Here is a 27322-nt window from a genome sequence, read left to right as displayed (position 1 = left end):
CTAGGGTGAGACGGAAGAGGCCTCCCTTTCATCTTTACGTGGAATCTTGGAAATTGCACAGCACCATGACGTGCGCCCAAGACGGAGGTGTAGACGAGGAACAAAAGAGAAGCCCCGCGGTGGCTGTGGCCTCTCCGCGCACGGCCGCCCCGGGGCGCGCGGCAGCTGGCAGCCTCTCCGCCCCGCTCCCCCGGCGGGGCCGGCCCCGGGCGGGCGAAGCGACTGGGCGCGCCGTGCAGTGGAGCCTCCATCAATCGTTGAGGACCAGGAGAGGGTGGAAGGCGGTGGAGAGGCTGGGTGGAGGCTGAGGGAGGGCGAGCGAGAGAGGCTGCGGAGCAGGAGGACGGCAGCGCCGAGGGACACACCGAGGGGAGGCTCCGGCCTTCCAACAGGCGGGAGCCCAGCTCCAGGGGCGCCCGCAGCTTCCTCCATCTTGGTTGATGGAGGCGGGCAGCGGCGTCCGGGTCTCCCTGCCGTCGCGCCTGTGCCGTGCCCCAGGGCCCCTCGGATGCAGACGCTGGAGGCAGGGGCTGTCCCCTCGGGCCGAATGGCGGAGTCCAGTTGGGGCTTCCCAGGGACAAGTTTCCCAGCCCCACGGGGTTTGCGTTTGAACTGGTCCCAAGTTCCCACAGCAGTCCCGACAAAATGGAGGACGTCGTCTCCTCCAGCAGCCATGACGGGAGGTGGGGGGACAATTCCCCACGGGGGTGAGGCGAGGGTGGAAGCGCTTCCACTCTCCTCCGGGCGTTCGGGAATCCACTTCACCTGCTGACCCAACCTCCCACTTTGCCTGGCTCCAGCCCCTGCCCGGGCTCGGCCCTCACGGGGGGCTTCAAGGAACTGGCCAGGGAGGGCGTTGGGGACATCGAGGCCGCGTCTCTCCTCGGGCAGGGTCGTCGGGAGCCGCCGCAGCGGCCCGGGCGCCCAGGCCCGAGCGAGGGCAGGCGGCCCCGGCCTCAGCCTCTCGGGCTGTTCCGGGCCCCGGAGGGTCCCCCGTCCCCCAGGGGCCGAGCTCGCGGCCGGTGCAACGGGCAGCGCAGCTCGGGCTGCCTGACCCTGACGGACCCGGGGTGGGGGCGGGGTAGGAGGCGGGGGTAAGCAGGGAGCGGACGCGGCTGAGAGCGGAGGGCTGGCGGCGGGGGGAGTGGAATGGAAACGCCGGGGGCGTGGCCTGCGCCTGACGGACAGCCTCTCGGACCACCCCCTCCAGGGGGGTCCTGAAGGAGGGCAGAGATAGCCAATGGACGCGCCCGAGGCGCCCCGGCCCGCCCTCCCCTCCAGCCAATGGGGGCGCGGAGGACGGGGCCTCGCCGGGCTCGGCCGCGCCGCCGCCGCCTCCGCCTCCTCCTCCTCACCAGCGCTAAACCCGGGACTGGACCGAGCGGAGTTGTGCGTGTTGCCGAAGGGGGGTGGGCCGGGGGAGGGGAGGTTCGTTCCGCGGAGCCGCAGCCAGAACCGGGTGAGGCTTAGCCCCGCTGTCTTTCCAGTCCGGGTCCGCCGATAGTGGGGGTGGCTGGGCGCAGCGCAGCCTCCGGAGGAGGAGGCGGAGGCGGGGGCGACTGGGGAGGCGGAGATGGGTGAGGGCAGCCTCCGGAGCCTCCCACCGACCCGGGATTAATCCCCCGCGGCGCGCTGCCGTCGCCGCTGCCGCGTCGGGGCCTCGGGGGCTGCGCCGGGCTCCGCTCATGTCAGAGGCGCCTTCGCGTGCGGCCCGAAGGGCTGCGGGAGCGAGGGCGAGGCCGGGCGGGCTGGGTGAGGCGGCGCCGGGGGCGGGGGTCGCCGGGGCGGGGGCCGCGGGGCCGGGGCGGCGGGAGGTCGCGGGGCATTTTTCCTTTCTTCGCGGCGGGGGCAGGGTGGGGGAGGGGTGCCTCAGTTCGCCCTCCCGCTGCCGGGCTGCGCTCCCGCCCGTCCGCCGCGGCCCGAGGGCCCCAAGTTTTTCGGGGCGAGGGTGCTGCCTGGCGCCCGCGGGCCCCCCGTCGCTGCTCCCCTGCCCGGCGCTGCGCTGCGCGGCTCTCCTCCTCACGTATTGTTTGGCTGGGTCTCTAATGGCGGACGGGGAGGCAGCGCTGCCGGTCGCCGACCGCGGGGGGGGCAAGTCTCGGGCTCGGGGCAACTGCTTGGGGCAAACGGGGGTGGTTTCAGCGCAGCGGGGACGGGAGCCGCCCCTTACCTCCAGTTTGGCGCCCGGAGTGTCGGGGATGACGCTGGGTGGGCCAATTTAGGAGGGAAGACCGTCCTCGCTGGCGTCGAGGCAGCGTTTGCCTTGCCCGGCTCCCCTCCCGGCGGCAGGCTGGCCGCCCTCGCCCCCGTCCGCGGCGTGGAGGAGCGGGTGCCCTGCGGCCCGCCGCCGCGCTCGCTGGGCCCGCTGCTGGCGCCCCTGCCCCGAGAAGGGCGGCGGAGCGGGGACCCTGCGGCCGCCGGACCCGGGCCCTTCCTGTGCTGGCCGTGCGAAATCATTCCCGTCTCTACTCTCATTCTAGGACCGAGAATCACCTTCAGGCCAGTCTGGTGAGGCTTTGGCAGAAATTAAGGAGGAAAACATTTCTTTTGTGAGTCATTCTAATTCTACACTGCTTTGGTGTTTAATAAGCTTTAGTGCAGTAGTAGGGTGTCTGGTGGCGTTTACCGTGCTGTTATGTTGAAGGCAGAGAGCTGATGGCCTGGGTGCACCGTGTCTCGGGAGCCAAGCCCGAGTAACCCCTGAGAACGCGCTGGGAGTGGGCGCTGTCATTTACCCTACGGGGGCATCTCTAGAATTCCGTGATAGGACTTAGTTTTATTTTAAATGCTTTGCATTTAAGTTTTTTTCTTGTTCTTCAGTGGACAGAAATAACTTTATTTTATATAAATATTTATAAAATACATTTATAATACATATAAATATACTGAATCTTCTGTTAAGGTTGACGAAGAGAGTATGTTTTGGTCTTATATTTGAGGAAAATTTATATTTATGCATCCTGACTGTCATCCAGCTAACATCACAACAGGACATACATAATCTAGTTGTCACACTATTCGTGATTCTATGGAAGACCACTGAATTGGTAGTGACAGCCTGATCCCTCCATTATGAAGTTAATGTGTCCTTTCCTTGTTAACAGAAAGTAATCTTTGTGGTTCATTTTGGAACAATAAAATGCCCAGGTGTCGACATGGCACTGCTTGGCAAAAGCCATGCTGTGGTAGGCATCCCACATATAAAATACAGGAAGATGGGCGTGGATGTTAGCTCAGGGCCAGTCTTCCTCAGCAAAAAGAGGAAGATTGGTAGTAGTTAGCTCAGGGCTAATCTTCCTGAAAAAAAAAAGCATTCCTCAGCAGAGTGTTTCTAGGATGTTTGCAGCATAATATAGTACAAAGGGCTAGGTTTCAGGAAGCTCAGAATGAGGGTCATATCTGTGTTCTCTTTATTACTTTGGCAAGTGCAAACTAAATAGAGGTCAATAAATGAACCTATATTATGCCCATTTACAAATGCGCATCTTGTTTAATTAAATGCACTTTTATTATGCACGTTGTATAAATGAGTAAGTTATGTCTGTCTTCCAAAGATTGCTATGAAGATTGAAACGAATATAACAATATAGGTAAATATTTAAGATTAATTAGACACTTGTTGAAATCCTAGGATGTAGGCAAAGTATTTGCCTGAATCCCTTCTCAAGGGAGAGAGATATAACATTTTTTGCACTCTTTAATATGGTCTGGGCAGAGGGTAGGGACTTGCATGTCCAATTGTCTCAGTGAAAACCTTGGAGTCATATACTATCCCCATTTACAGTTTATACCTTAGAAAACTAAAACTCAATGAGGTGAAGTAATTATAATTAGCTCAGTGCCATGCAGCTAATTAGCTAAACCATAACTTTTTCTGTTTTTGAATAATATTGTAGAAATAGTCAAAACTTTTCTGTAGTCTTCTGTTTATGGAGTTAAGAAAGTGATAATTAAATTATATACTTTTAGGAGTGGTTTAACTTTTTTATAATCTCGAATTTGAAGATAGGTAAATATTTAGTCTTTTTTTTTTGAAGATAGGTGACTGCAATGAGCTTAGCATAAAGAATGCCCTTTCAGTTGTTTTCTTTGAGGATACTAAGATAAGGACCCAGCACCCACCAGAGGATGCTATGAAGTCAACTATAGTTCTTTTCCAGAAACTGTTCTTTTCTGTTTTAGGTTTATTTGAATACAGAAAGGACTAAGAATTTGTGTATAATGAGTTCTTGTATTTCGTAGCTCAATTTACACTAAATTATTGCTGATTTCCTTTGAAAATCAACCACATAATAAGCTTACTGGATGAATGTTAACGATGATCTCAATTTTTGTGTTTCTTTTATAACCCTTTTAAACTGGTCCATTAGATTTGTTATTTCTTTATCTTTGAAATAGACTTATTTGAATGTTGATTTTGTTTAGTGAGTTCACTCATCTTAATAAAAGATAACTAGTTTTTAAAAATTGTATTATACATTAATTGCATATAATGTAACGGCTATGAAATAAATTCTAGAGTCAAGATTTCTTGGATTTGAATCCTGACTACCCTTCCCAGCAATGGGGGGGACTTGGGCAGGTTAAGCAGATTACTTTATCTTCTGAGTCTTAGTTTCCTAATGGGTGAAGTGGGAAAAATAGTTCCTACTTCACTTACATAAGCATTAATTGAATTAATATATTTAATGGCATTATTCTGTTAAGAATAAATGTTATCTATTACATGACTGTAACTATTATCAATTAAAATTAGTTGGGAAAATTTTTGATTAGAAATGTTATTTATTATTTAGCATATTTCAATATAAGATGTTTAAAATGGAATGATGTCTGCCATATAAAGTGAGTTTTCTTAATCATTCTACTACTTCATTCTCTTGAGTTTCTAACTAAGAAAACTGAGGCTTACCTCAGCTGTGCATCTCTCGTTTCTACGTTCTTACATACATTCCAGCTAGACTTACCCTTTCTCCTCTTGCCTTTGAGATACAGGTGATTTCTTAGTCCTGATCACTTCCACTACTACCTGTGCACATATCCTTATCTTCTCTCATCTGTTTAAATGCTTTGCTGCACTGATCATTCACGTCTCCATATTCTTCAGCTGTGTCTCTCTGCTAGATCCTTTCCTTTGTCATACCCTAGTGCAGACTAGCTACACAGAAGTCTTTGTTGAATATAACAGAGTGGTTAAGAATTTGGGGCCTAGAGTTAAAGCCCTGAGTTTAAGTCCTATTTGGGCTTACCCAGAACAATTTAGTTACTTAGCTTCTCTTTACTGATGTGTAAAATGGATTAAATTCTACCTGTATCATGGGGTTCTTTTCAGAATTTTTTTTTTAAAACTTTATTTTTCCTTTTTCTCCTAAAGCCTCCCGGCACATAGTTGTGTATTTTTAGTTGTGGGTCCTTCTAGTTGTGGTATGGGGCATGCCACCTCAGCGTGGCCTGATAAGCAGCACCATACCCACGCCCAGGATTAGAACCCTGGGCTGCAGAAGTGGAGCACATGAACTTAACCACTTGGCCACGGGGCTGGCCCCTTTTCAGAATTTTATGTAAAAAACCCCTAGCATTATGTCTGGCAATTCCTAGACAAGGAAAAGAAAGATTTAATCACCTAGTTGTGTTGAAAGCAGAGAATTTAAAAAAACAATGACCAAGACACTGGAGAAATAGGGATCGGACAGTATTATAGCCAGTTCAGTAGATAAAAGTATAAGTAGTATACTGATTATATTTGGACTTTGGGTTATTGGTACTTGATAAAATTATTTTGTTACTAGGGCCAGCCCAGTGGCATAGCGGTTAAGTTCGCGCACTCCACTTTGGCAGCCCAGGGTTCACTGGTTCAGATCCCAGGTGTGGACCTATGTACCACTTATCAAACCATGCTGTGGCAGGCATCCCACATGTAAAGTAGAGGAAGATGGGCATGGATGTTAGCTCAGGGCTAATCTTTCTCAAAAAAAAATTAACAAAACAAAATATAGAAATAAAATTTTTAAAAAACCAATTATTTTGTTACTATTTTCTATATCAAAGGAAGACTTAGGTGTTTTTTCAGTGTAAAGGGTGAATAGGTTAAATTGAGTAAATTTTTTTTTAAGGGCTACCAAAATTTGGATAATTCACTTTCATCAAACTCCAAAGAAGTAAGCATTAAATTGTTAATGGGAGAGGAAAAACAGAATGGGTGACATGTTTTTCTCTAAAACTTAGAGAAAAATCACATAAAGAATTTAAAATTTCATTTGTGTTATTTCACTGCAGTGAAATGCCATAATCTCGAACTTTTTTTTGTTTGTTTCTCTCTCTCTTACAGGTTCTTTGGCATGGATAAACGTTCAGTGGGAAGATTAGACTTGACTGAACAGACTCCTCTTTTATTAGGGAGTAAAGCCATGGCAGCTAGTCTCACGGATGTAGGAAATTCATTTGGTGACTCAACTAGTCCTTTAATTAATAGATCTAGAAACTCATCAATGGAAGATGATGATGATGATGATGATGTTGTATTTATTGAATCTATACAACCTCTTTCAAATTCTGCTCCAGCAATAGCTGATCAAAGAAACTTTAAATTTGCTTCGTCAAGAAATGAAAAGCTGCAAGGAAATTTTTCCGTAATTCTTCCTTCCTCAAGAGATCTGGCTTCTCAGAAGGGAAATATAAGTGAGACAATTGTTATTGATGATGAAGAGGACATAGAAACAAATGGAGGGAAAAAGACAAATTCTTCCAGTTTTATTGAATGGGGACTTCCTGGAACTAAAAACAGAGCCAAAGATTTGGATTTCTCCACTTCCAGTCTTTCAAGAAGTAAGGTAAATGCAGGAATGGGTAATAGTGTTATCACTACAGAACCAGACTCTGACATCCATATTTCTAATGCTACAACCTTAGCAACAGGTATAAGCTCTGTATGCTGGGCGAGATGTGAACTTAATGATTACACATATAACATCACTGTAGAATACCAACTTGGGAGATGTCGCTAAAGGACTGCAGTCAAGTAGTTTTGGTGTTAATATACAAACATACACCCCATCTTTAACTTCACAGACCAAGACTGCAGTAGGACCTTTTAATCCTGGTAGAGTGAATGTGGCAGGAGATGAATTTCAGAGTGGAGAATTTGCAACTCATCATAGTCCTGGTAAGCAGTAAGTAATATTAAATATTTTCCTTCTACCCCAAATAAGTTTTTGGCTGTTATTTTTGGTACCTATTTAGTTTATTTACATTCTATATGTGAAATATTTTATTTCTCTTGACTTTCGTATTAAGATAGAATATTTTACTTAGTAAAACTGTGTGGTCTACTTGGTTGCTGTATTTTGCAGAATTAGTAGTCTGTTTTAACAATGTGATTTACATCTAAAGTGTTTTAATTGAAAACCTTCAATTACTACCACCATCCTTGTCTATCTTATTTTAATACTTGTCATCTTTATTTTAATGTAAAAATGATAGAATAAAAAGATGGATAGTGAACTGAAGGAATAAAGTAATATTACATAATAATTGAGTTTAATTTGTAATTATGTAACTTGAAATTTCAGTTTTTGCTTTTCAAGTGTTTACTTTTTGCTTGTTTGTGATTTTCATTTTTAAATCAGCATTTCGTTAGTTGCTTCACTTTAAAAGTTGGAAGACTTTCTTGTCTTTAAATCAGAGACCTATATTTTAAAAACTTTTATGTAGACAGTCTTCCTCTAATAAAATACAATGAAAGTTATTAAAATACAGCAAAGCTTTTTTGTGGCTTTTTCATGACTTAGGGTGTGGCTTTTTTTTTTTTTTTTTTTGAGGAAGATTAGCCCTGAGCTAACTGCTGCCAATCCTCCTCTTTTTGCTGAGGAAGACTGGCCCTGAGCTAACATCCATCCCCATCTTCCTCTACTTTGTATATGGGACGCCTACCACAGCATGGCTTTTGCCAAGCGGTGCCATGTCCACACCTGGGATCCAAACTGGAGAACCCTGGGCCGCCAAGAAGTGGAACGTGCAAACTTAACCGCTGCACCACCGGGCTGGCCCTGGGTGTGGCTTTTTTGGGTTGATATTTTTGTTTGTTTTGACCATTTTAGTGCTTTTGCTATTGACCAACTTACAGTTTTGAGGAAGGCCTGAAAAGTAACTAGCACTAAGAACCTAATCACTTATTGCTTTAATAGAATGCTAGTATTTTTCTTTTCTTTATTTTGTTAAATTAATCCTTTTCTCTGGTTATAAGAATACTAGGTGATTATTAAAGATTATTTGGAAAAAAATCATAGTTAGAGATAAGAAATTAATATCTGTTACCTTACCCCACTATCTACAAGTGACCACTATTAAAATTTTGACCTGTTTGTTTTCAATTTTTTTTTTAAGATTTTATTTTTCATTTTTCTCCCAAAGCCCCTCAGTACATAGTTGTGTATTTTTAGTTGTGGGTCCTTCTAGTTGTGGCATGTGGGATGCCGCCTCAGCGTGGCTTGATGAGCGGTGCCATGTCCACGCCCAGGATTTGAACTGGCAAAACCCTGGGCCGCCGAAGCAGAGCTCGAGAACTTAACCACTCGGCCACGGGGCCAGCCCCTGTTTTCAATCTTTTTTACCTGTGGTTTTTGAAAATATAATTTAGAGCATATTATATATAGTTTTGTGTTCTGTTGATTTACTTAATCTAAATTTTTGTGTGTCATTTTAAAAACAGAAGTTTCAGTGGCTATAAAATATTCCTTTGTCTGAGATACTCATTCCTCTACCTTCAGCATTTATATGGTTTCCTATTTTTCACTGTTGAAACTCTACACTAAATGTCTTTGTTTACATTGTTGTTATTTCTATAGGACAGTTGTTCTCAAACTTTATGGTCTCAGTTTCACTCTTGAAAATGATTGAGGATCCCAAAGATTTTTTTATTTATATCTATTATCATATTAGAAATTAAAACTTCTTTAAAGTATTTTCACTTAACAATAATTATGTATTATATGACAAATACCATTTTTAATGAAAATAACTTTTCAAAACAATTTAGTGGAAAGAGTGACATTGCTTTACAGTTTTGCAATTCTCTTTAAAGAGATATATCTAGCTCCTCACTTCTATTTTTACATTGAATGTGTTTAAATACTCTGTTTTGTTTGAAATATAAAAAGAAAATCAGGGGGCTGGCCCAGTGGCATGGCGGTTAAGTTCACACATTCCACTTTGGCAGCCTGGGCGTTGCTGGTTTCGATCCTGCTTGTGGACCTGCATTCCACTTGGCAAGCCATGCTGTGGCAGGTGTCCCACATATAAAATAGAGGAAGATGGGCATGGATGTTAGCTCAGGGCCAATCTTCCTCAGCAAAAAGAGGATTGGTGGCACATCTTAGCTCAGGGCTAATCTTCCTCAAAAAACGAAAATGTATCCTTACACAGATAGTGGTTGTAGAAGGTAGCACTATGTTAATAGCCTTTTTAGATAATTATGGATATTTTTTTTCTTTGACCATATTTTTTTTCCTCCGACACAGCACCAAAACTTGAGAAGTGGTAGTTCCTTAAATGTTCTTACAGAGGCTAGCCCAGTGGTGTAGTGATCAGGTTTGCATGCTCCGCTCCAGTGGCCTGGGGTTCACCAGCCTGGATCTCAGGCACAGACCTACACACTGCTCATCAAGCGATGATGTGGCGGTGTTCCACATACAAAAAAGTAGAGGAAGATTGGCAGAAATTTTAGCTCAGGGCCAATCTTCCTCACCAAAAAAAAGAAGAAGAAATGTTCTTACAGTATGGAATATGAAACCATGTAAGGAAGTTTTCAATACTCTATTACATTAAAGTTCATTGACCTTTGACCTTTGTATGATTTGGGATATTGTGCTTTCGTTATTTGTAAAATATTGATTTACCAGTTACAGAGAGCTTCTCAGTGTTGACACTTTAGAAAGCTGTTTGGGGCCAACCCTGTGGCCGAGTGGTTAAGTTCACATGCTCTGCTTTGCCAGCCCAGGGTTTCGCTGGTTTGGATCCCTTGCATGGACCTACACACTGCTTATCAAGCTATGCTGAGGTGGCATCCCACATAGCAGAACTAGAAGGACCTACAATGAGAATATACAGCTATGTATTAGGGGCACTTTGGGGAAAAGAAGAGGAAAAAAAAAATTGGCAACAGGTGTTAGCTCAGGGCCAATTGTTAAAAAAAAAAAAAAGCTATCAGGCTCACAGTGGTGGATACGAGTTTTCAAAGATTCTAATTTTCACTTAAAAGCTCAAATTTTCTCATTGGCGACGAATGCTTTCATTTTTTTCTTGAAGTGACAGGCTTATTTGATATATTTTCAAGAAAATGTCTTGTCAATAGCCAGTCATTCTTTCAAGTAAAAATGGTATTTTGTGATGGAAGGCTAGTTTAGCTTGCAGTGCAACAGTTTTGCAAGTGCTTATCCATTTTTCCTTTGTACTTTGTACTGTCAGCCATTGTACTTTCGTATGAAACAAGCGGTTTATGCATGCTGCCCTGTTCTTCATACAGAATATTAAGAAAGGCTGAAATTTGGTAAAATTAATACTAATTTTTACTGTTTCATCAAAGGACATCTGTAGTATAATAATTTCACTGGCCTTTGTCCCTGGTTCTTGGGGGAGAGCCTAAATTCTTGGAATTTCCCAAGTAATAGGAGGATCTTTTCTATTCATAAGCCCTTTGGATCACACCTGAATTTGTGCTAAGAGATCAGGCGACTAAGGCTGTGGGAGGATCACCAGAAAAGCCAACCATGTGATGTATAGTGTTGGGGCTTTAAGCTAGCCCTAATTCAAGGGAGGAGAGGCAGGCTGGAGATTGAGTTGTCATGTGCAATGAACAGTTCTATCAGTCATACCCATGCAGTGAAACACCAATAAAAACCTTAGACACTGAAGCTCAGTGCAGCCTCCTGGTTGGGAACTCATCAGTGTGCCAGGTGGATGATGCTACCTGATTCCATGAAAAGTGGGCACAGAAGCTCTGCATTTGGGACTCTTCCAGACTTCATCCTATATATGTCTTCATTTGGCTGGTCCTGATTTGTATCCCTTATAAGAAAACGGTGATTGTAAGTATAGAGCTTTCCTGAGTTCTTTGAGTCATTTTAGCAAATTATCAAACACGAAGGAGGTCTTAGGAACATCCCAGATTTATAGCCAGCTGGCCAGAAGTACTGGTGGCATCTGAAGTGAGGGCAGTCTTGTTGGGGACAATGCCTTTAAACCTATAGGGGGGTCTGATGCTAACTCCAGGTGATTGGTGTCAAAATTGTATTGACCCATTTGTGTTGGAATAAAAAACATAAATGAAGATGACACTTTTTCTTTCTTTTCTGCAAGTGCGTGATAGTGAAGGGAACTTTAGTAGCACAGTTTGCTTCCACTGCCAGCAGTTCGACCCATCATTGTTTTTGTGCCATTAGTGCAAATGCCAACACAGTGAAAAAGGCAAGTAATCTCAGTATTATTATGGAAGTGGTTTGATCTCAAAGATCCCTTTTTAAATTTCTTCTTCTAATACAGTGTTGAATAGAAGTGGTAAGAATATAAAGCCTTGTCTTGTTCTTGACCTGTGGTGAAGGGGAAAGCATTTGACATTTCATCATAAAGTATATTATTAGCTCATGTCAAATATAATTAGCTTTTTATGTTTATAATTCATTTACTAGATTGTTATTTGAGGTTGTTTCTAGTCTTCACAATTGTAAATAGGTTTCTCATGAATATCTCTGTACATTTGGCACATTTGTGTTATTTTCTTGAGAAAAGTTTCTATAGGTGGAACGGTTAATGCAAAATTGCTCCCACCTAAAAGTTGTATTACTTTTCTTACAATATAAGAGGGGTTTTTTCCATATTGTATGCTCGCCTCAGGGGTAGGAGTATTATTTAGTGTTTGCTAAACTGATCAATGAAAGGTGATACCATCTTAATTTAATTTATACATTATTGAACTTTTAAAAATATGTTTGTAAACTTTTTATGAATTCATTCATGTTTGTCATCCATTTGTTGCTATGGACATCTTTTGTTTATTGATTAAGAGTAAAACCTGAGAAATGATATCATTAAAAACTTGGGATCTCTATATTGAAGGAATTGAAGATGTTGAGGACTTGAAATAGTGTCTGTTGGAAATCATACTTTTGGATTTATTTCTTTCACTTACTTTTAGTTTTGTACTTATATCCTAAATTTTAGATGTATATTTGTGCGAGCATGAATTCCATTTTATGTACATAGAAGCTCTTAGGTGGAGTTGAAACCAGAAGCCTTTCCATGTATCACTTATGTTTCAGCCTTGACTATTTTCCACTTTCTGGAGTAAATTGAAGTTGTGTATTTAATGGCGAATATGGATAAATAAGATCCTCTTCAATTTAAAAGCATAGCATACATTGATACTTAACTGTAGTTAGATACTGTACTATCATTCCGCTCAAATTGTGGGTATAATTGAGCTTAAAAACATTGTTTGATTGAAGTTTTGATTACTCTTGGACTTATTTTTATTCTTGCCATCTTTTTATCATTAATTCAAAACTATATTTTACATTTCTATATTTTCTCATCACATAAAATATCACGATTTTAAAACAAAGCCAGAAAGCACGAAGTGACTCACTTGACACTCTTAGTCTAGAATTCTAAAAAGAATGTTCACCAAGTGATCAGGTAAAGAGTGATGGTGAAGATGTTTGAAGCTTTCTTAAAGGTTAAGGCGCTTGTCAAAAGGGCAGTCGTTTTGTCGTCGTTGTTGCTATTTTTTATTCTTTGTTTAACTTGAATGTAGGACAGTGAAAGCGGCCTAATTTTAGTATTAACCTTAGGTTTTGTTTTTCCTTAAGAGTCAAAGCTCCCCCAGAGTGTCTGACTTTAGTTGCCGTGTGCTTCCCACTTCTATAAACTAAAGATTTTCCAGCATAGGAAAAAGAAAATAAGAGCAAGATGAGAATTTCTGAGTTGAATAATATTTAAATCTAGGGCTTAGAGTTCAGATTTCATCATATAAAATTAGGCTCTGCATAAAGTACACAGAAAACTTCTGCATTGCCTCTTATGAAAATTATGTCCCTTGGAATGGACCTTTGAGTCATTTAATCCTTGCATTAACCTTTGGGGTAGACTATTTTTCAGTGAAGGCTCATCACATGTCTTTATATAATTAGGAAAAAACTCGTCACAGAACATACCTAAGTTAGAAATTTTTCTTGCATCTGTTATATTTTTATTGCATTATTGACATTTCTGGCCATGATGCTGATTCTAGAGAGTTCTGCTTCTGATAACAATAAACTAGGTAATTCTTAGCCCTCCTGCAGAGAATAATTAGAGGGGGGAAAAGACAAATTATATAAAATATCTATTGAAAACATCATAGAGCTACAAATATAGTGAAAAAAAATTAGAGTTCTAAGATCTGAGAAGAAGGAACCTCAGAGAAGTAATCTGTTACTTGGGGCTGCTTTTCTCTTATGGGTATTGTATGTGTTCATTTCCAGAAAAAGCTTCTGAGAAAGGCAGAGAATGTAAGTGGGGCTTTCAACAGACTCACAGAGGCACACAAGGAAGGATGCAGGTTATTTAAAAAAACCCCTTCCAACCCTTCCAACATCACCCAGACCCTCATCTTTTTTTTCAGTTTTTCATATAGAAACAATAAAAAACAATCACGGGTAGGAGGAGGCAAGGCCATATGAAAGAAAACCAAGAGAAAAAAGCAGATAATAGAAGTAAGTCCACAAGGAATCCAGCTAATAGGATTATCAGACACAGATTTTAAGAAAGTATACAGTTTAACTTTAGATTGAGCACAGCTAAAGAGAATATGAATGAAATGTGGAAGATAATACTAGAGAAAATTATCCAGACTGAATCATACCCAAAAGAGTGGAAAAACAGAAAAGAATGTAAGAGACCTATGACACTTGATGAAAAGGACATGTAATTAATGTCCCAGAAGGAGGAGGAAAGAAGTGAGGCAGAAGAGGTACGACTGATAATTTTCTAAAATGAAGAAAAAGCGTTAACCTACAAATTCAAGAACCTTTACAAATCCCAAGCAGGGATAAGAAACCATTGAAAGACATGTACAGAAATCATGGTCAAAAATTGGAAACAATCCAATGTCCATGAACAGAATAAATAGTATTGGCCACACAATGGAATACTCGACAACAGTGAAAAACAATGAACTACTACATGCAGTGTGGATGAACCTTACAAAATGTTAAGGAAACTAGACACAAAGCGTACATACTATATGATTTCATGTATATGATGTTCAAAATAAGACAGAACTAATCTGTGAAGTCAGAATAGGGATGGCGTGTATGAAAGGAGGGATGTTACTGAGTGGGAAAAGACACAAGGAAGGCTTCTGGGATACTGGAAATTATGTTTATTTGGGTGGTAGTCATGCAAGTATAATCATTATAAAGAATTTCATTGAGCTCAGTACTTAAGATTTATAAACTTTGTGTATATGTTTTCTTTAACAACCAAGAAAATCTCACCAAGACACTGAAAGAACTTTCACCAGCACACCAGCGTTAAAGAAATAGCAGGGGCCGGCCTGGTGGCACAGCAGTTAAGTGCACACGTTCCGCTCTGGCAGCCCAGGGTTTGCCAGTTCTGATCCCGGGTGTGGACATGGCACTGCTTGGCAAGCCATGCTGTGGTGGGCATCCCACATAGAAAGTAGAGGAAGAAGGGCACGGATGTTAGCTCAGAGCCAGTCTTCCTCAACAGAAAGAGGAGGATTGGCAGCAGATGTTAGCTCAGGGCTAATCTTCCTCAAAAAAAAAAAAAAGAAATAGCAAAAGATTATTCTTTAGGCCGAAGAGTTCAGATGCAGGAAAAAAATGAAGAACACCTAAAAGGTTAAATACTAGATCTAGTACTTACTGGACTTTTGGGCAAATCACCTAACTTCTAGGTCTTAATTTTCCTTGCATAAAATGAGGGATTTGGACTAAAGCATCTACTAGGCCCCTTTTCCTAAAATTTATTCCGGGGAAAGGGCATGGAAGAACTTGGTTGAGAGCTCTTTGAGTTTAACCTGGGGACACTAGTACCAAAAATAAAGTAAAGTAAAAATTTGATGAAATAAGAAACTTTGAATTTAGGAGAAATTAGATAGTTGCAGTATAAACAGGGGAAACATCTGCCTTATGTATGCACCAAAGCTAAGGGGAAAAAAATTCAGAACTTGAGCAGTACGGTTGATGTCTCACTTTGCATGAGTATATATAAATGTGTCCCCATTAAGTATGGATAAGTCTATAAAACTTAAAAGCCCAGTGTTCTTGTATTCAAGGCTCTTATTTCTCCCATGTTAGACAAATCTTGTAATGGTTTGCTATCTTTCATTTCTGTTATTTATTAAATCTACTTTATTATCTAGATGATATGCAGAGAAGTTTGATCTCAGAATGCAACCTATGTTTATTCTATAGATGAATATGTAATTTTTGTTTTCTAAAGGAATGGTTCAGAAGAAGGAAAATTTAGCAGTAAAGAAGCTTCCTTTCTGAGTAGTTGGTGATAAAAACTTGTTTATTTTTTTAAGATTGGAACCTGAGCTAACAGCTGTTGCCAATCTTTTTTTTTTTTTTGGCTTTTTCTCCCCCAAATCCCCCCAGTACATAGTTCTATATTTTAGTTGTGGGTCCTTTTGGTTGTGGCATGTGGGACACCACTTCAGCATGGCCTGATGAGCGGTGACGTGTCCGCGCCCAGGATCCAAACTGGTGAAACCCTGGACCGCCAAAGCAGAGCATGTGAACTTAACCACTTGGCCACGGGGCTGGCCCTGAGAATTCCTTTTGTTACTTGTTCTGTTTTAGTTTTGCCTGTAAGATAAAAGTATCTGGAAATAGGACAAAGAAAGTTAGAAGCGGTGGATGAGAATTTAGAAATGAAAATAGAGTTGTTAGTGTTTGTAGTATCCTGAGAAGCCTTTGGAGCTGTGATAGGTCGAGGAGGCCGTAGCCTTCTTGCTAATGACAAAAACTATTTTTGAAGAAAGATGAAAAAATTCAGTACTCTAGGGCCTTATTTCTCAAGCGTCACCATCACCCAAAAGTTAATTAGAAATGCAGAATTTGAGGCCGCTCCCCAGACCTACCGGATTTAGAATCTCTGTTTAAACAAGATTCCCATATGATCTCATGGATGTTAAAGTTTGAGAACCACTGTTAACTGTATATAATATCATACCATTTTTAAGCTAACGATAATAAATAATGAAAGAGTCCCTTGTGAAGTTAGGAAAGCTGAGTCTTTGAGTAATCCAACATGTGTATTAACGCCTATGAAATAATATTTTAGAAGACTGGGAAATAATTGTAGAAAGAGTTGCTTTAGAATGTTACGTCTCACTTATATGCATCTCAAAGTATTTTGGAGGGAAGTGTACTGATGTCTACATATTACTTGAAATACATAAAAGTGACAGATTGGTTAGAGGGATGAGTAGAAAGAAAGATGTGTTAAAGCAAAAATAGTAAAATAGTGTAGAATCTACTTGGTGTGCATATGGTGTTCAGTGTAAAATTCTTTCACCTCTGTGTGCTTTCAATTTTTCATAATGTTGAGGGGGAAGCTGTAATGAAAATGAATGTCATATACCAGACTCTATACTTATTTTTGTATTTGCATATTTGCTTTATTTTATAAGGTATTAATACTTTCCTCTCAAATAAGAAAAAGTGGCTAATACTTTTTTCAAGTGCCCTGTGTACCAAACATAATGCTTTACTGTATGCATTATCTCATTTAGTCTTCATAGCATTCTGATAAGTTAGATATCATTACCAATTTGTAGCTGAGAAAACCAAGACACAATTTAATATACTTGCACAATCTAGTAAGTTCAGAAGATGCATTTTGAACTTGGGGAGTCTGACTTCAGAGATGGTGGCTCCCACATTGCACAATTCCAGGGGCACATTTACATTGTTGGCACATTAGAGTATCATTCACTTAGAATACAAAGTGGATAGTTACCACGAGATTGTGCAACAAGGCTGCCTGGCCTTAACCAGTCGCTTATATTGCTGCCTTACTAGTCTCTTAAACATGTGTAAAATGAAAATTTTAAATATTTTCCTGTTGTGAATTTTGAATTGTTCCATGACTTTTTTGTGCCTTTTGTTTTTAAGATTCTTGGATCTCCCAGTCAGCATCATTTCCCCGTAATCAGAAACAGCCAGGGGTGGATTCTTTATCACCAGTGGCGTCGCTTCCTAAACAGATTTTCCAGCCTTCAGCCCAACAGCAGCCCACTAAACCAGCTAAAATCACTTGTGCACACTGCAGAAAACCTTTACAGAAGGGACAGACAGCTTATCAACGAAAAGGATCTGCTCACCTCTTTTGTTCTACCACCTGCCTTTCTTCCTTCTCTCATAAGCGTATGCCAAAGAAGCGCAATGTAATATGTAAAAAGTAAGCTGTGCCTTTCAACATGGCTCCATATGGTTGGATACTGGCAGTATAAATATGTGTTCTGAATGTAATCAGAGAGCTGCATAGATTCATGGGTGGAGTTGTTGCTGTGATGTCTTCACGTTTGTTGAGCTTGAGTTATTCTGGAGTATGTCAGAGCTGTGGGCTCATTTGTACTCTGCTTATTCTTGGCAGTAAAATGGAGTGTAGGTATAGAAATAAATTGATCTTCTCCCTGCTACTGCCTCTGCCTCACTCTCTTCCCTGTCTGCTACCTTAGTTCTATCAAGTTGCTGCCAGCCTTTTTGAATGCTTCTAAAAATCATGAGAACCTGTGGCGAGGTTCTTGTGCTACAAAATATTTTTACCCCCAGATCTTCTCTTCCCATATTATTTAGGAAGTCTTGGCAATGAAACCAAAAAGAGGATTTTACTGGATACAAAAATTATAGTTGATTCCTGGGATTAAATTATGAGAAAGTCAAAAATGTCAATTATTGTTCATATATCTAATTTTTATTAAAATGCAGTGTTCTTAAATTGTGTGTCTATCACTTGTGTTTCAGAGATGCATCTACAAAAAAGGCTACTATTGGTCCTCAAGTGGAGTCAAGCGAATTCTTCCAAGAATTTTGTGGTACATCTTGTTTGTCTCCCTATGAAGACAACCAGAATCTTAGAAAAAGAGTTCTGAATAAATCAAGATGTACAATCTGTAGTAAATTAACAGAGGTCTGGATTTTTATATCTTAAGTTATTATCTAGGCTAACAGGGATAATTTTAAAGTGCTGTTATATGCTCTGCTATCTACATAATGCACATCGTGAATCTACACAGTGAAGTTAAAGGGAATAAGAATGTGTTAGAACTGTCTTATGAACAAATATCTCATTTGCATAGTATGGAGAGTACACATCTGTTACTATGGAATTGGATATACTCATAAAGCAATTGTTTTATGGTGGATTTTGTTCTTCCTAAGCCACACTAAAAATGTAGATTCAGGACATGAAGGAAGCACCCAGTGGCACAAAAGCATGTAGAACACGTGGAGTATGTTGATAACTTCACATTTCTTAAGGGGTATTGCCCTCTCTAGTTGCTGAAAGAAGAAACATGCATCCAGGCAGTCTGATTTAACGCAGTCCTTGGTAACTGAATTTGGTTGATTGCCCCAGAGCCGTGCAAATCCACGACATGATTTTATCTCAGTTTCCACAGAGCTAAGTAAAGCAAGAACCACCTTACTTAGATAAACACAGACACCATCCTGCATGTGCATAATATTGATTCCCTAGCCCTTCCTACAAACTTTCTAAGGCAATGAGGTTTATAATACCGAGAATTCACAATCAATTTTTTATAAGCAGGCCATATCAAAATCTTCTACAACAGTTAATTTTCTGTAATTCTTAAATGTTCTCTGGTGAAGTTATTACTGATTTTGTTACTTTTTGTTCTACGAATCTTATTTTTCCTCTTTTGTAAAATCAAAGAATTTTACAAAGAAATGAAAGAATAACGAAATGTGCTTTTTAGTCTTTTTCCTGAATATTTCTTCCACTGAGAAATTACTAGAGATTCCTTGTTTCTGTTGAAGAAACTAGTTAACTCATTGCTTACTGGGCTAATCCGGATCATTGAATATTAATTTTTAATACTGGTTTTTCTTTTAGATTCGTCATGAAGTCAGCGTTAATAATGTGACACACAAACTGTGCAGTAACCAGTGCTTTAATAAGTACAGGTTGGCCAATGGTCTAATAATGAATTGCTGTGAACAGTGTGGAGAGTACTTGCCCAGGAAAAGTGCTGGAAACCATGTCCTGACGATTGAAAGTCAGCAGATGAGATTTTGCTGCCAAAGTTGTATTAATGAATATAAACAGGTAATTCTTTATAATGAGTTTTAAATGATCAAGTATGTAACAGCTTCTTTCTATTAGCTTACATTAACCAGATTTATTTTAGAATCTCAATTTGGTTCCTTTTTTGCCATTCTGTCATTGAGCTTTCCCATCTCAAATGAGTATTGAAATCAATTGATTGTTGTAAGTAAGCTTGTTTTAAATTTTTACTCTGTGCAGACCTTACAGTGAGTAATTCTTTTCTCTACCATTTTGCACTCCCATTTTGCTTAATAAGCTCTAGTTTCTCCATATTCTCACCAAAATTAGCTATTGTCTGTTTTAAGCTATTCTGATGGATATGAAATGATCATCTTCATTGTGGTTTTAATTTGCATTTCCCTATAACTAATCTTCCCTTTTCATCATTCATATATCTTTTGTAAAGTGTCTATTCAAGTCTTCAGCTATTTTTTTTTATTGAGTTGTCTTTGTATTATTGAGTTATAGGAATTGTTCATATATTATGGATACTTTTTTTTTTTTAAGGTTTGCCACCTCCCTTTTTTTTTTTTTCAAGATTGACCCTGAGCTAACATCTCTTGCCAATCTTTTTTTTTTTTTCTTCTCCCCAAAGCCTCTCAGTACATAGTTGTATATTCTAGTTGTAGGTCTTTCTGGTTCTGCTATGTGGGCTGCCACCTCAGCATGGCCGGATGAGCAGTGCTTGGTCCACACCCAGGATCCAAACCCATAAAACCCTGGGCCCTCAAAGTGGAGCATGCTAACTTAACCACTTGGCCCTGGGGCTGGCCCCTGGATACGTATCTTTTGTAAAGTAAATGTATTCAGAATATTTTCTCCTGGACAGTGTCCTACCTTTTCGTTTTCTTAATGTTGTTTTTGAAATGCCCAAGTTTTTAATTTTGATACAGTCCAATTTACTATTTGCTTTTCTGAGTAATACTTTTTCTCTCGTTTAAGGAATCTTTGCCTACCAAGGTTATGAAGATATTTACCCATGTTTATTTCTAGAAGCTTTTTAGTTTTAGATTTTATGTTTAGGTCTGTGATCCATCTCAAGTTAATTTTGTGTATGGTATGAGGTAGAGGTTAAGGAATTATCATTTACCTAATTTTAAGACATTAAAAACCTCAAAACATCACATTGTATGCCATAAATATATACAATTTTTATTATCAATTATACCTCAATAAAGCTTGGGGAAAAAAGACATTAAAAAGCTACAGTAATCAAGGTAGAGTGGTGTTGGCATATAAAGATAAACAAACAGATCAATGGAATAGACAGCCCAGGAATAGAACCACACATATATAGTCAGTTGATTTTACAAGGTACTAAATTATTTTGATGGGGAAAAGCAAGATTTTTTTAACAAATGGTACTGGAACAATTTTTTGTTTATATGGAAATACATGAGCCTTGACCCCATTTTATCCTATACACAAAAATTAATTCAAGATGAATCATAAATGTAAAACTAAGAACATTCTTAACCCCTCTTTCACTGGATATGGATTTATATGGTTGGCTTTTAGGAAGAAGTAACTCTGAAGTGCTAGGCTTAGCAAGAGATAGCAAACAATAGATGCCCGTAGTTGACTTTAAGTTTTTGCAGGGAAGGCTTATTTATGTTATCGTTACTGTTTTCTTTATATATACTACACCTCATATTTAACAAAGCTTTTGGATGTGGCTTACCGAAGAGCACAATGAACAGTTAAAAAATAGGCAAAAAGACTTAGCATAAGTCATCTTTTCAAAAGAGTATATGGCAGGGCCGGCCCAGTGACGTGGCAGTTAAGTGCACACGTTCAGCTTTGGTGGCCCAGAGGTCACCAGTTCAGGTCCCAGGTGCGGACATGGCACTGCATGGCAAGCCATGCTGTGGTAGGTGTCCCACATAAAAAATAGACGAATATGGGCACAGATGTTAGCTCAGGGACAGTCTTCCTCAGAAAAAAGAGGAGGATTGGCAGCAGTTAGCTCAGGGCTAATCGTCCTCAAAAGATAAAAGTATATGGCAAATATAACTTAGTGAACTTCTCATTTGGTAATAAATGACTATGTTAGGTCTTAATATTTTTACGTCTTTTTTTTAATGGATGATTTACCTGTACCTGCTTAGACCATGAGTTTTTGCTAAGTTAAGGTCACCAATTTTTACTCCTAAATGAAGATCAGAGGAGGCAAAAATGGGAGAATATGTATAGTCAAAATAGGCAACAACCATATATCGAGGCTTTCTTGAATAACTATTGTCTGCCACTCTGATCACTAGAAGAAAGTCTGTTTATTCTACCATATGTATATCAGTAATGCAAAATAGCTCATAAATAGTTCATAGTTGACAAATATAGAAATAGTTGCACGCAATACAGATGTTTTACAAATGTATGTCTTTTCTCCTACCACGTTACTGTTTTTAAATGATTAGTGGCAGGCTTTCTCACAACAGAACGCCTTAGTGGTGTATGAAGACCTTTTCCTTTCTCAGAATAGCATACACAGTCATAAAAGGTAAAGACTGAATCTTGGTTTTACCCAGTGACATAACCAGAGGTTTTTTTGTCCCCTGGGGACATCGGCAATGTCTGTAACATTTTTGATTATCACAACTGGGGGAGTGCTACTGGCCTCTAGTGGTTAAGGGCGAGGGATGCTTCTAAACATCCTGCAATGCACAGAACAGTCCTTCACAACAAAGAATTGTCTGGCCCAAGATGTCAGTAGTGCCACAGTTGAGAAATCCTATAACCAAAGGGATAAGCAGGTGGCTGGATGCTGAGTGTGTGGGGTAAGCATAGTGAGAAGGAGAACAGCTAAATTTTCATTTTTCTTAGTGAGAAGTCAGTGATGATGCCTACAAATAGGAGGAAAAATCAATAAATAGTGATGTTCTAAACATGTTACTTGGATATTTAGAAATAAAAACCAGAAGAATCAGCTAAAAATGCTGAAAATAGTTGACTTCTGGGAAAGGGGAAATGGATGTAGGTAGTAGGGGACTCCTGTTTGTTTTGATTAATCAGGTATAACTAGTTGTTGCTTTACACCAAATGTATATTGTTTTGATTAAATAAAACCTTTAAAATATGTTAAAGATACTGAAGTTCAGAGAAAGTGTCTTACCCACAGTCACACAGCTAGATTTGACCTCACATCTGAAACTTTATTAGTAGACTCTGTTGCCTCTGATACAAATACCTGAGGCTGGGATCTATATCTGATTCAATTAATAATCTCCAAAATAACTAGCCTTATATGTGCGGTGACTCAGCCTCCTAACTGGCACACTTCTGAGAGTGAAATGAGATTCTGTTAATAAATACAGTGCTGTCTATCTTGGTACCTTTCTTTCTAGTGATTTTCCCCCCCATTTTTAGTGACTTTAGTTGATTGCTGCCTACCTCACCTGCCTTTTATTTGGCTTCAGTTTTCATTCAGGTCATCAGTAAAAATGTTCGTTGTGACAGATGAACGTAGTACAGCCCTAAAGTATTTTTGAGCTTCATTTTCAAAGAATCTCAGGTGAATGTCCCTGGATAGAGTGCCTGAGTGACATGGATGAGAAAGACAAGCAGTTTAACCGTGCAACTTAGAGTATAATGTGGAAAATCCATGAGCCTTTGCACCAAGGAGTACCTGGATCAACCGCCTTTGTCTTCAGTTCTTTGGTATTAGACCATATTCCGTAATTGTCAGATAATTACAAGTATCCTCAATTGAGTGTATGCCAATAATAATAGCTGACATGAGTTTACTGTGGTGCCAGATACAGCTTTACATGTATTTTGCATTTAATGATCTAAATAATCTCCCTTTCTTGTTAGTGTCATCAAGTCTACTCTGAATCTTAGTGAATCTTTACAGCAGAGTGTAACCCTGCCTGGTGTTTTTGCACCATCGTCTCACTTTCCAGTGCTGTATCAGATAATGCTCTGCTCCTATTCATAGGGTTTTCAATGGCCAGTTTTTTTGGAAGTGGGTGGACAGGTCATTCTTCCTAGTCTGTCTAGTCTGGAAGTTGTACAGAAAGCAGAGCTGTCTACTGTGGGTGACCCTGCTGTATTTGAAATACCAGTGGCATAGCTTTTAGCATCACAGCAACATGCAGCTGCCACAGTATGACAATCGATGGATGGTCTAGTTCCCTGAATGGGAAACATACCCAGGCCAAGACAGTGAGAGCACCAAATCTTAATCTCTAGACCACCAGAGCTGGCTAAACAAACTCTCTAGTTAGGTGCCATCAATATGCTCATTTTATTGCTGAGGAACTGAAACTTAGGTAGTTAAGTAACTTGCCCAAGGTCATACAATTGGGAAGTGGCCCATCCATTGTGAATTACAGCTATAACAACTTGACTACCTATTCGTTCCCAAGGAACTCAGGAAGGAAAGAGAGAAGACCATAGCTTGGGCTTGGTTATGTGAAAAATGACACTGACTACAGTCCTTGGCTTTCTTGTTTGTTTTTATATCTGCTCTTCTAGTAGTCTTATCCAATCCCATAGTCTCAATATATTTTTTGATGACTTCCAAAATATATTTGCAGATCATATTTCTTCAGTTTCAGACCAATATATCCATCTATAATCTCCACTTGAATGTTCCATAAATACTTCAAACACTGTGTCTAGAACTGAAACTCTAAACCTGCTTTCCTTCTTTGTTGCCCATATCAGTAAATGATCCCACCACTCAGTCAGATGCCGAGGCAGAATCTTAGAGCCATTCTTTCCTTAGCCCCTAGAGCCACTCAGTTACCAACTAATCCAGATTCTACTTCCTAAATATCTCTGAACTCTGTCCTATGTCTCTTCCTCTCATCCTAGACACAGCCACCGTCATCTCTGCCAGATCTGATTACTCCCACAGCTTCCTGTTGCTGTACCTTTGGTCTTCCTTACAGTTGGAAATCCATAATATAATCAGAGAAATCTTACTAAAGTACAAATTTGATCATGTCACTCCTGCTTTTTTTACTTCAGTGCTGCCGCATTGCTTTCAGGATTAAATTAGAACAAAGCTTTTCTTAGTTTTCGTAAGCTGCATTGTATACAGTGTTTAAGTTGTGCTGAGTACAAAACTATTACAGCTAACAGGATGCTGTTCACATGCTGTACATCTTTGTTGTTTTGAATCTTTTTTGCATTTTTATTTTATTGACTCCAAAATAGGTAATGTCTTTTTATTAAATAGAATCATACAGTATGTGGTACTCTATGACTGGCTTTCACATACACTGTTTTCAAGGTTTCATCCATGGTGTATCATATATCTTGTTTTGATTGCCAAATAATATCCCATTGTATGGAGAATACCACTTTTTAATTTTTTTGAGGAAGATTAGCCCTGAGCTAACATCTGTGCCCATCTTCCTCTACTTTATATGTGGGATGCCTGCCACAGCTTGGCTTGATAAGCGGTACATAGGTCTGCACCCAGGATCCGAACCACCGAACCCTGGGCTGCTGAAGTGGAACGTGTGAACTTTTACCTGCTATGCCACTGGGCCGGCCCCCACATTTTTATTTATCCATGAGTAATGGACATTTGAATTATTCCTACTTTTTGGCTATTATGAATAACGTTGCTATGAACATTCTGTACAAGTCTTTGTATGGACATAGATTTTCATTTTGGCATTGCTGGGTCATATGGTAACTCTGTTTAACTTTTGAGGACTTGCCAGACTGTTTTCCAAGGCAGCTGCACCATTTTTCATTCCCACCAGCACCTTGGGAAGGTTTTAGTTTTTCCACATCTTTATCAATACTTATCATTATCTATCTCTTCATATTATAGCCATCCTAGTGAGTATGAAGTGTATGTGGTGGTTTTAGTTTGTCTTTCTTTGATGACTAGTGATGAGCACTTTTTCATGTACTTATTGGGCATTTATATATAAATTAATTTTCTTAGTGTTAACAATTCTAAGATAAATTTGTAATCTGTTGCTCCCCAGATAATGGAAACAAAATCAAAAAAGTTTCCAGCATCAGAAAACAGAAAAAGGAATGCTATTACAGAAGAAAATGAAAGGACATTATATGGATCCTTGAATACACTTTTGGAAAAAATAGAGGGAATACCAGAAAAAAAGGAAAAGACTTTAGATCTACAGATTTCAGCAGAATGTAGCACGGACACATCACTGATCAAACAGGATGTGAATTTACCTTCTTTTATGTCAACCATAGCTGATAAATTTCAAGAGCAACTGGAAGAGAAAAAATCAGAAGAATCCATCATACCAGTTGTGCTTTCTGCAGATCCAGGTACATGGCCTCGCGTTTTGAATATCAAACAACGGGACACTCTTGTTGAAAATGATCCACCTCAAGTAAGAAACTTTAACTTTCCAAAAGACAATACAGGGAGAAAATTTTCAGAAACTTATTATACACGAATCCTTTCAAATGGTGAAAAAACTACTAGAGCCTGGCTACTTTATTCAACCTCAAAGGATTCTGTGTTTTGTCTGTATTGCAAACTCTTTGGGGAAGGGAAAAATCAACTGAAGAATGAGAATGGGTGCAAAGATTGGCAGCACTTATCACATATTCTTAGCAAGCATGAAGAGAGTGAAATGCACATCAACAATAGTGTTAAGTATTCAAAGTTAAAATCTGATTTAAAAAAAAATAAAACTGTTGAAGCTGCAGAACACAGATTAAAAGAGAATGAGAAAAATGATGGTGTGCTATTGTTGTACACGTAATATACCTGATTTGGTTTTTGACATGACCGTCTTACAGTTACTCAGAAAAGATCTGTACCCTCACAGTACCATTGTGTTGTGAGGCTGCTTTACAGAATAACTTGCAACAGCTCATTAGCAATAAGTATAATAGTAAAGAATCTTTCTGTTCCAAATTCTAAAGCTAATTGGATTCATAATTAATTCAGATTTCAGTAAAGGCACTTGTTAATTTTTTCAGTCTGTCAATTCACACCTTTTTAAATTGGTATTTGAGGACTGACATTTGACAAGTTTGGTTGATTTTCTGTTCTGATTACATGGAAAGAGGGAGAGAAAGGCTTAAATTTATCCATACCAGTTTGTACAAGATACGTGAACAAGCGTTATCATCATTATTATTAAAACATTCAGAAGCAGTTTAAGAACAGAACGGGATGTGAAACTGCACCTTTTTGCTATTAAACCAAATACTTGTGATTTCTTTCTTTTGAGGAAAACATTGTTTTATTATTTGAGCAAAGCAGCATCTTTGTTACGTTAAATAAATAAAGGTGGTTAATTTGCATTTTATTGGTTTTTTAATTTAATTTGTAAATGTTTTCGCTTTTATTGTTATGTGAGAACTATAAGCATAAAGAGTGTATGCCTATTTTTATGTTGGTATAAATATAAGAAATATTAAAAATATATTAAATTAATCTTTAGGTATTGTGGAATTTTTTTTCCTCTGAAGGAGACTGAGTGCTTGAAATTTCAGAAATACACTAATAAAAATTAAAGAGCTCAATGTTTTCAGATGGTCAATCAGTGTCCCTGTCACTGTGTATTAGCAGTTCTCCCTTTTGTTCTGATTTCCGATATCGATTTTATCATATATTCAATTCTTATGTATACTTGGGCTTGTCTCAAGGCTTTTCCTGTGAAACAAAATGACATATGAGCAATGACTAGAGCAGAACAAGATGCATTCTTCTTGGTGGGGCTGACACTAGGAGTACTTGCAGATTCTGTGAGTGATGCCAGTGCATAAAACTATTTTGGGGAGACTCAGGAAAATCATTCTCATTAATCTATAACCATTTTGTTTTCTGACAACTGGATTGTTTCAGTCTTTCAGACTTGGATCTGAATGAGGCTTTGGGATTCATCCAAGAATCCAGTTTACTCTCAAAGGCCTAAGAGGATACTCCAGAGAATATAACACAGGTTCTGAAGTTCCTTTGCAAATGGTTACTGTGCCTGTTAGTTCATTAAAGTTTACCAGTTCGTTGAATGACAGG

General features: G+C 39.7%; 2 protein-coding genes across 15 annotated transcripts; one reads left to right on the top strand and one right to left on the bottom strand.

Moving 5' to 3' along the window:
• On the bottom strand, window positions 1-2731 carry LOC139076557 (nascent polypeptide-associated complex subunit alpha, muscle-specific form-like). The gene is made up of 4 exons (XM_070579453.1): window positions 2627-2731; window positions 2268-2476; window positions 1609-2204; window positions 1-1559 (listed from the first exon to the last, which is right to left on the bottom strand). Exons 1-4 carry the CDS (start codon window positions 2729-2731, stop codon window positions 1-3), a joined length of 2469 nt encoding a protein of 822 aa, XP_070435554.1.
• ZMYM5 (zinc finger MYM-type containing 5) lies at window positions 1263-26846 on the top strand. Of its 14 annotated transcripts, none has more exons than XM_070577805.1 (9): window positions 1462-1577; window positions 2481-2549; window positions 6329-6830; window positions 7069-7162; window positions 11353-11460; window positions 17178-17463; window positions 18030-18195; window positions 19141-19353; window positions 25305-26612. In XM_070577805.1, the coding sequence occupies exons 3-5, from the start codon at window positions 6339-6341 to the stop codon at window positions 11433-11435; spliced, it is 669 nt and encodes a 222-aa protein (XP_070433906.1). In that variant the 5' UTR covers window positions 1462-1577; window positions 2481-2549; window positions 6329-6338; the 3' UTR covers window positions 11436-11460; window positions 17178-17463; window positions 18030-18195; window positions 19141-19353; window positions 25305-26612. The 14 variants fall into 14 exon arrangements, with proteins under 14 accessions (XP_070433898.1, XP_070433901.1, XP_070433907.1 ...); XM_070577804.1 differs by lacking the exon at window positions 1462-1577 and adding an exon at window positions 1619-1752; XM_070577797.1 differs by lacking the exons at window positions 1462-1577; window positions 11353-11460 and adding an exon at window positions 1263-1459 and having other exon boundaries at window positions 25305-26846.
• The last annotated feature ends 476 nt before the right edge of the window (window positions 26847-27322 follow it).

The sequence above is a fragment of the Equus przewalskii genome, chromosome 16, assembly GCF_037783145.1.
Source record: "Equus przewalskii isolate Varuska chromosome 16, EquPr2, whole genome shotgun sequence".
Taxonomy (NCBI): Eukaryota; Metazoa; Chordata; class Mammalia; order Perissodactyla; family Equidae; genus Equus; species Equus przewalskii.
This window is presented reverse-complemented; position numbering and strand designations above follow the sequence as displayed.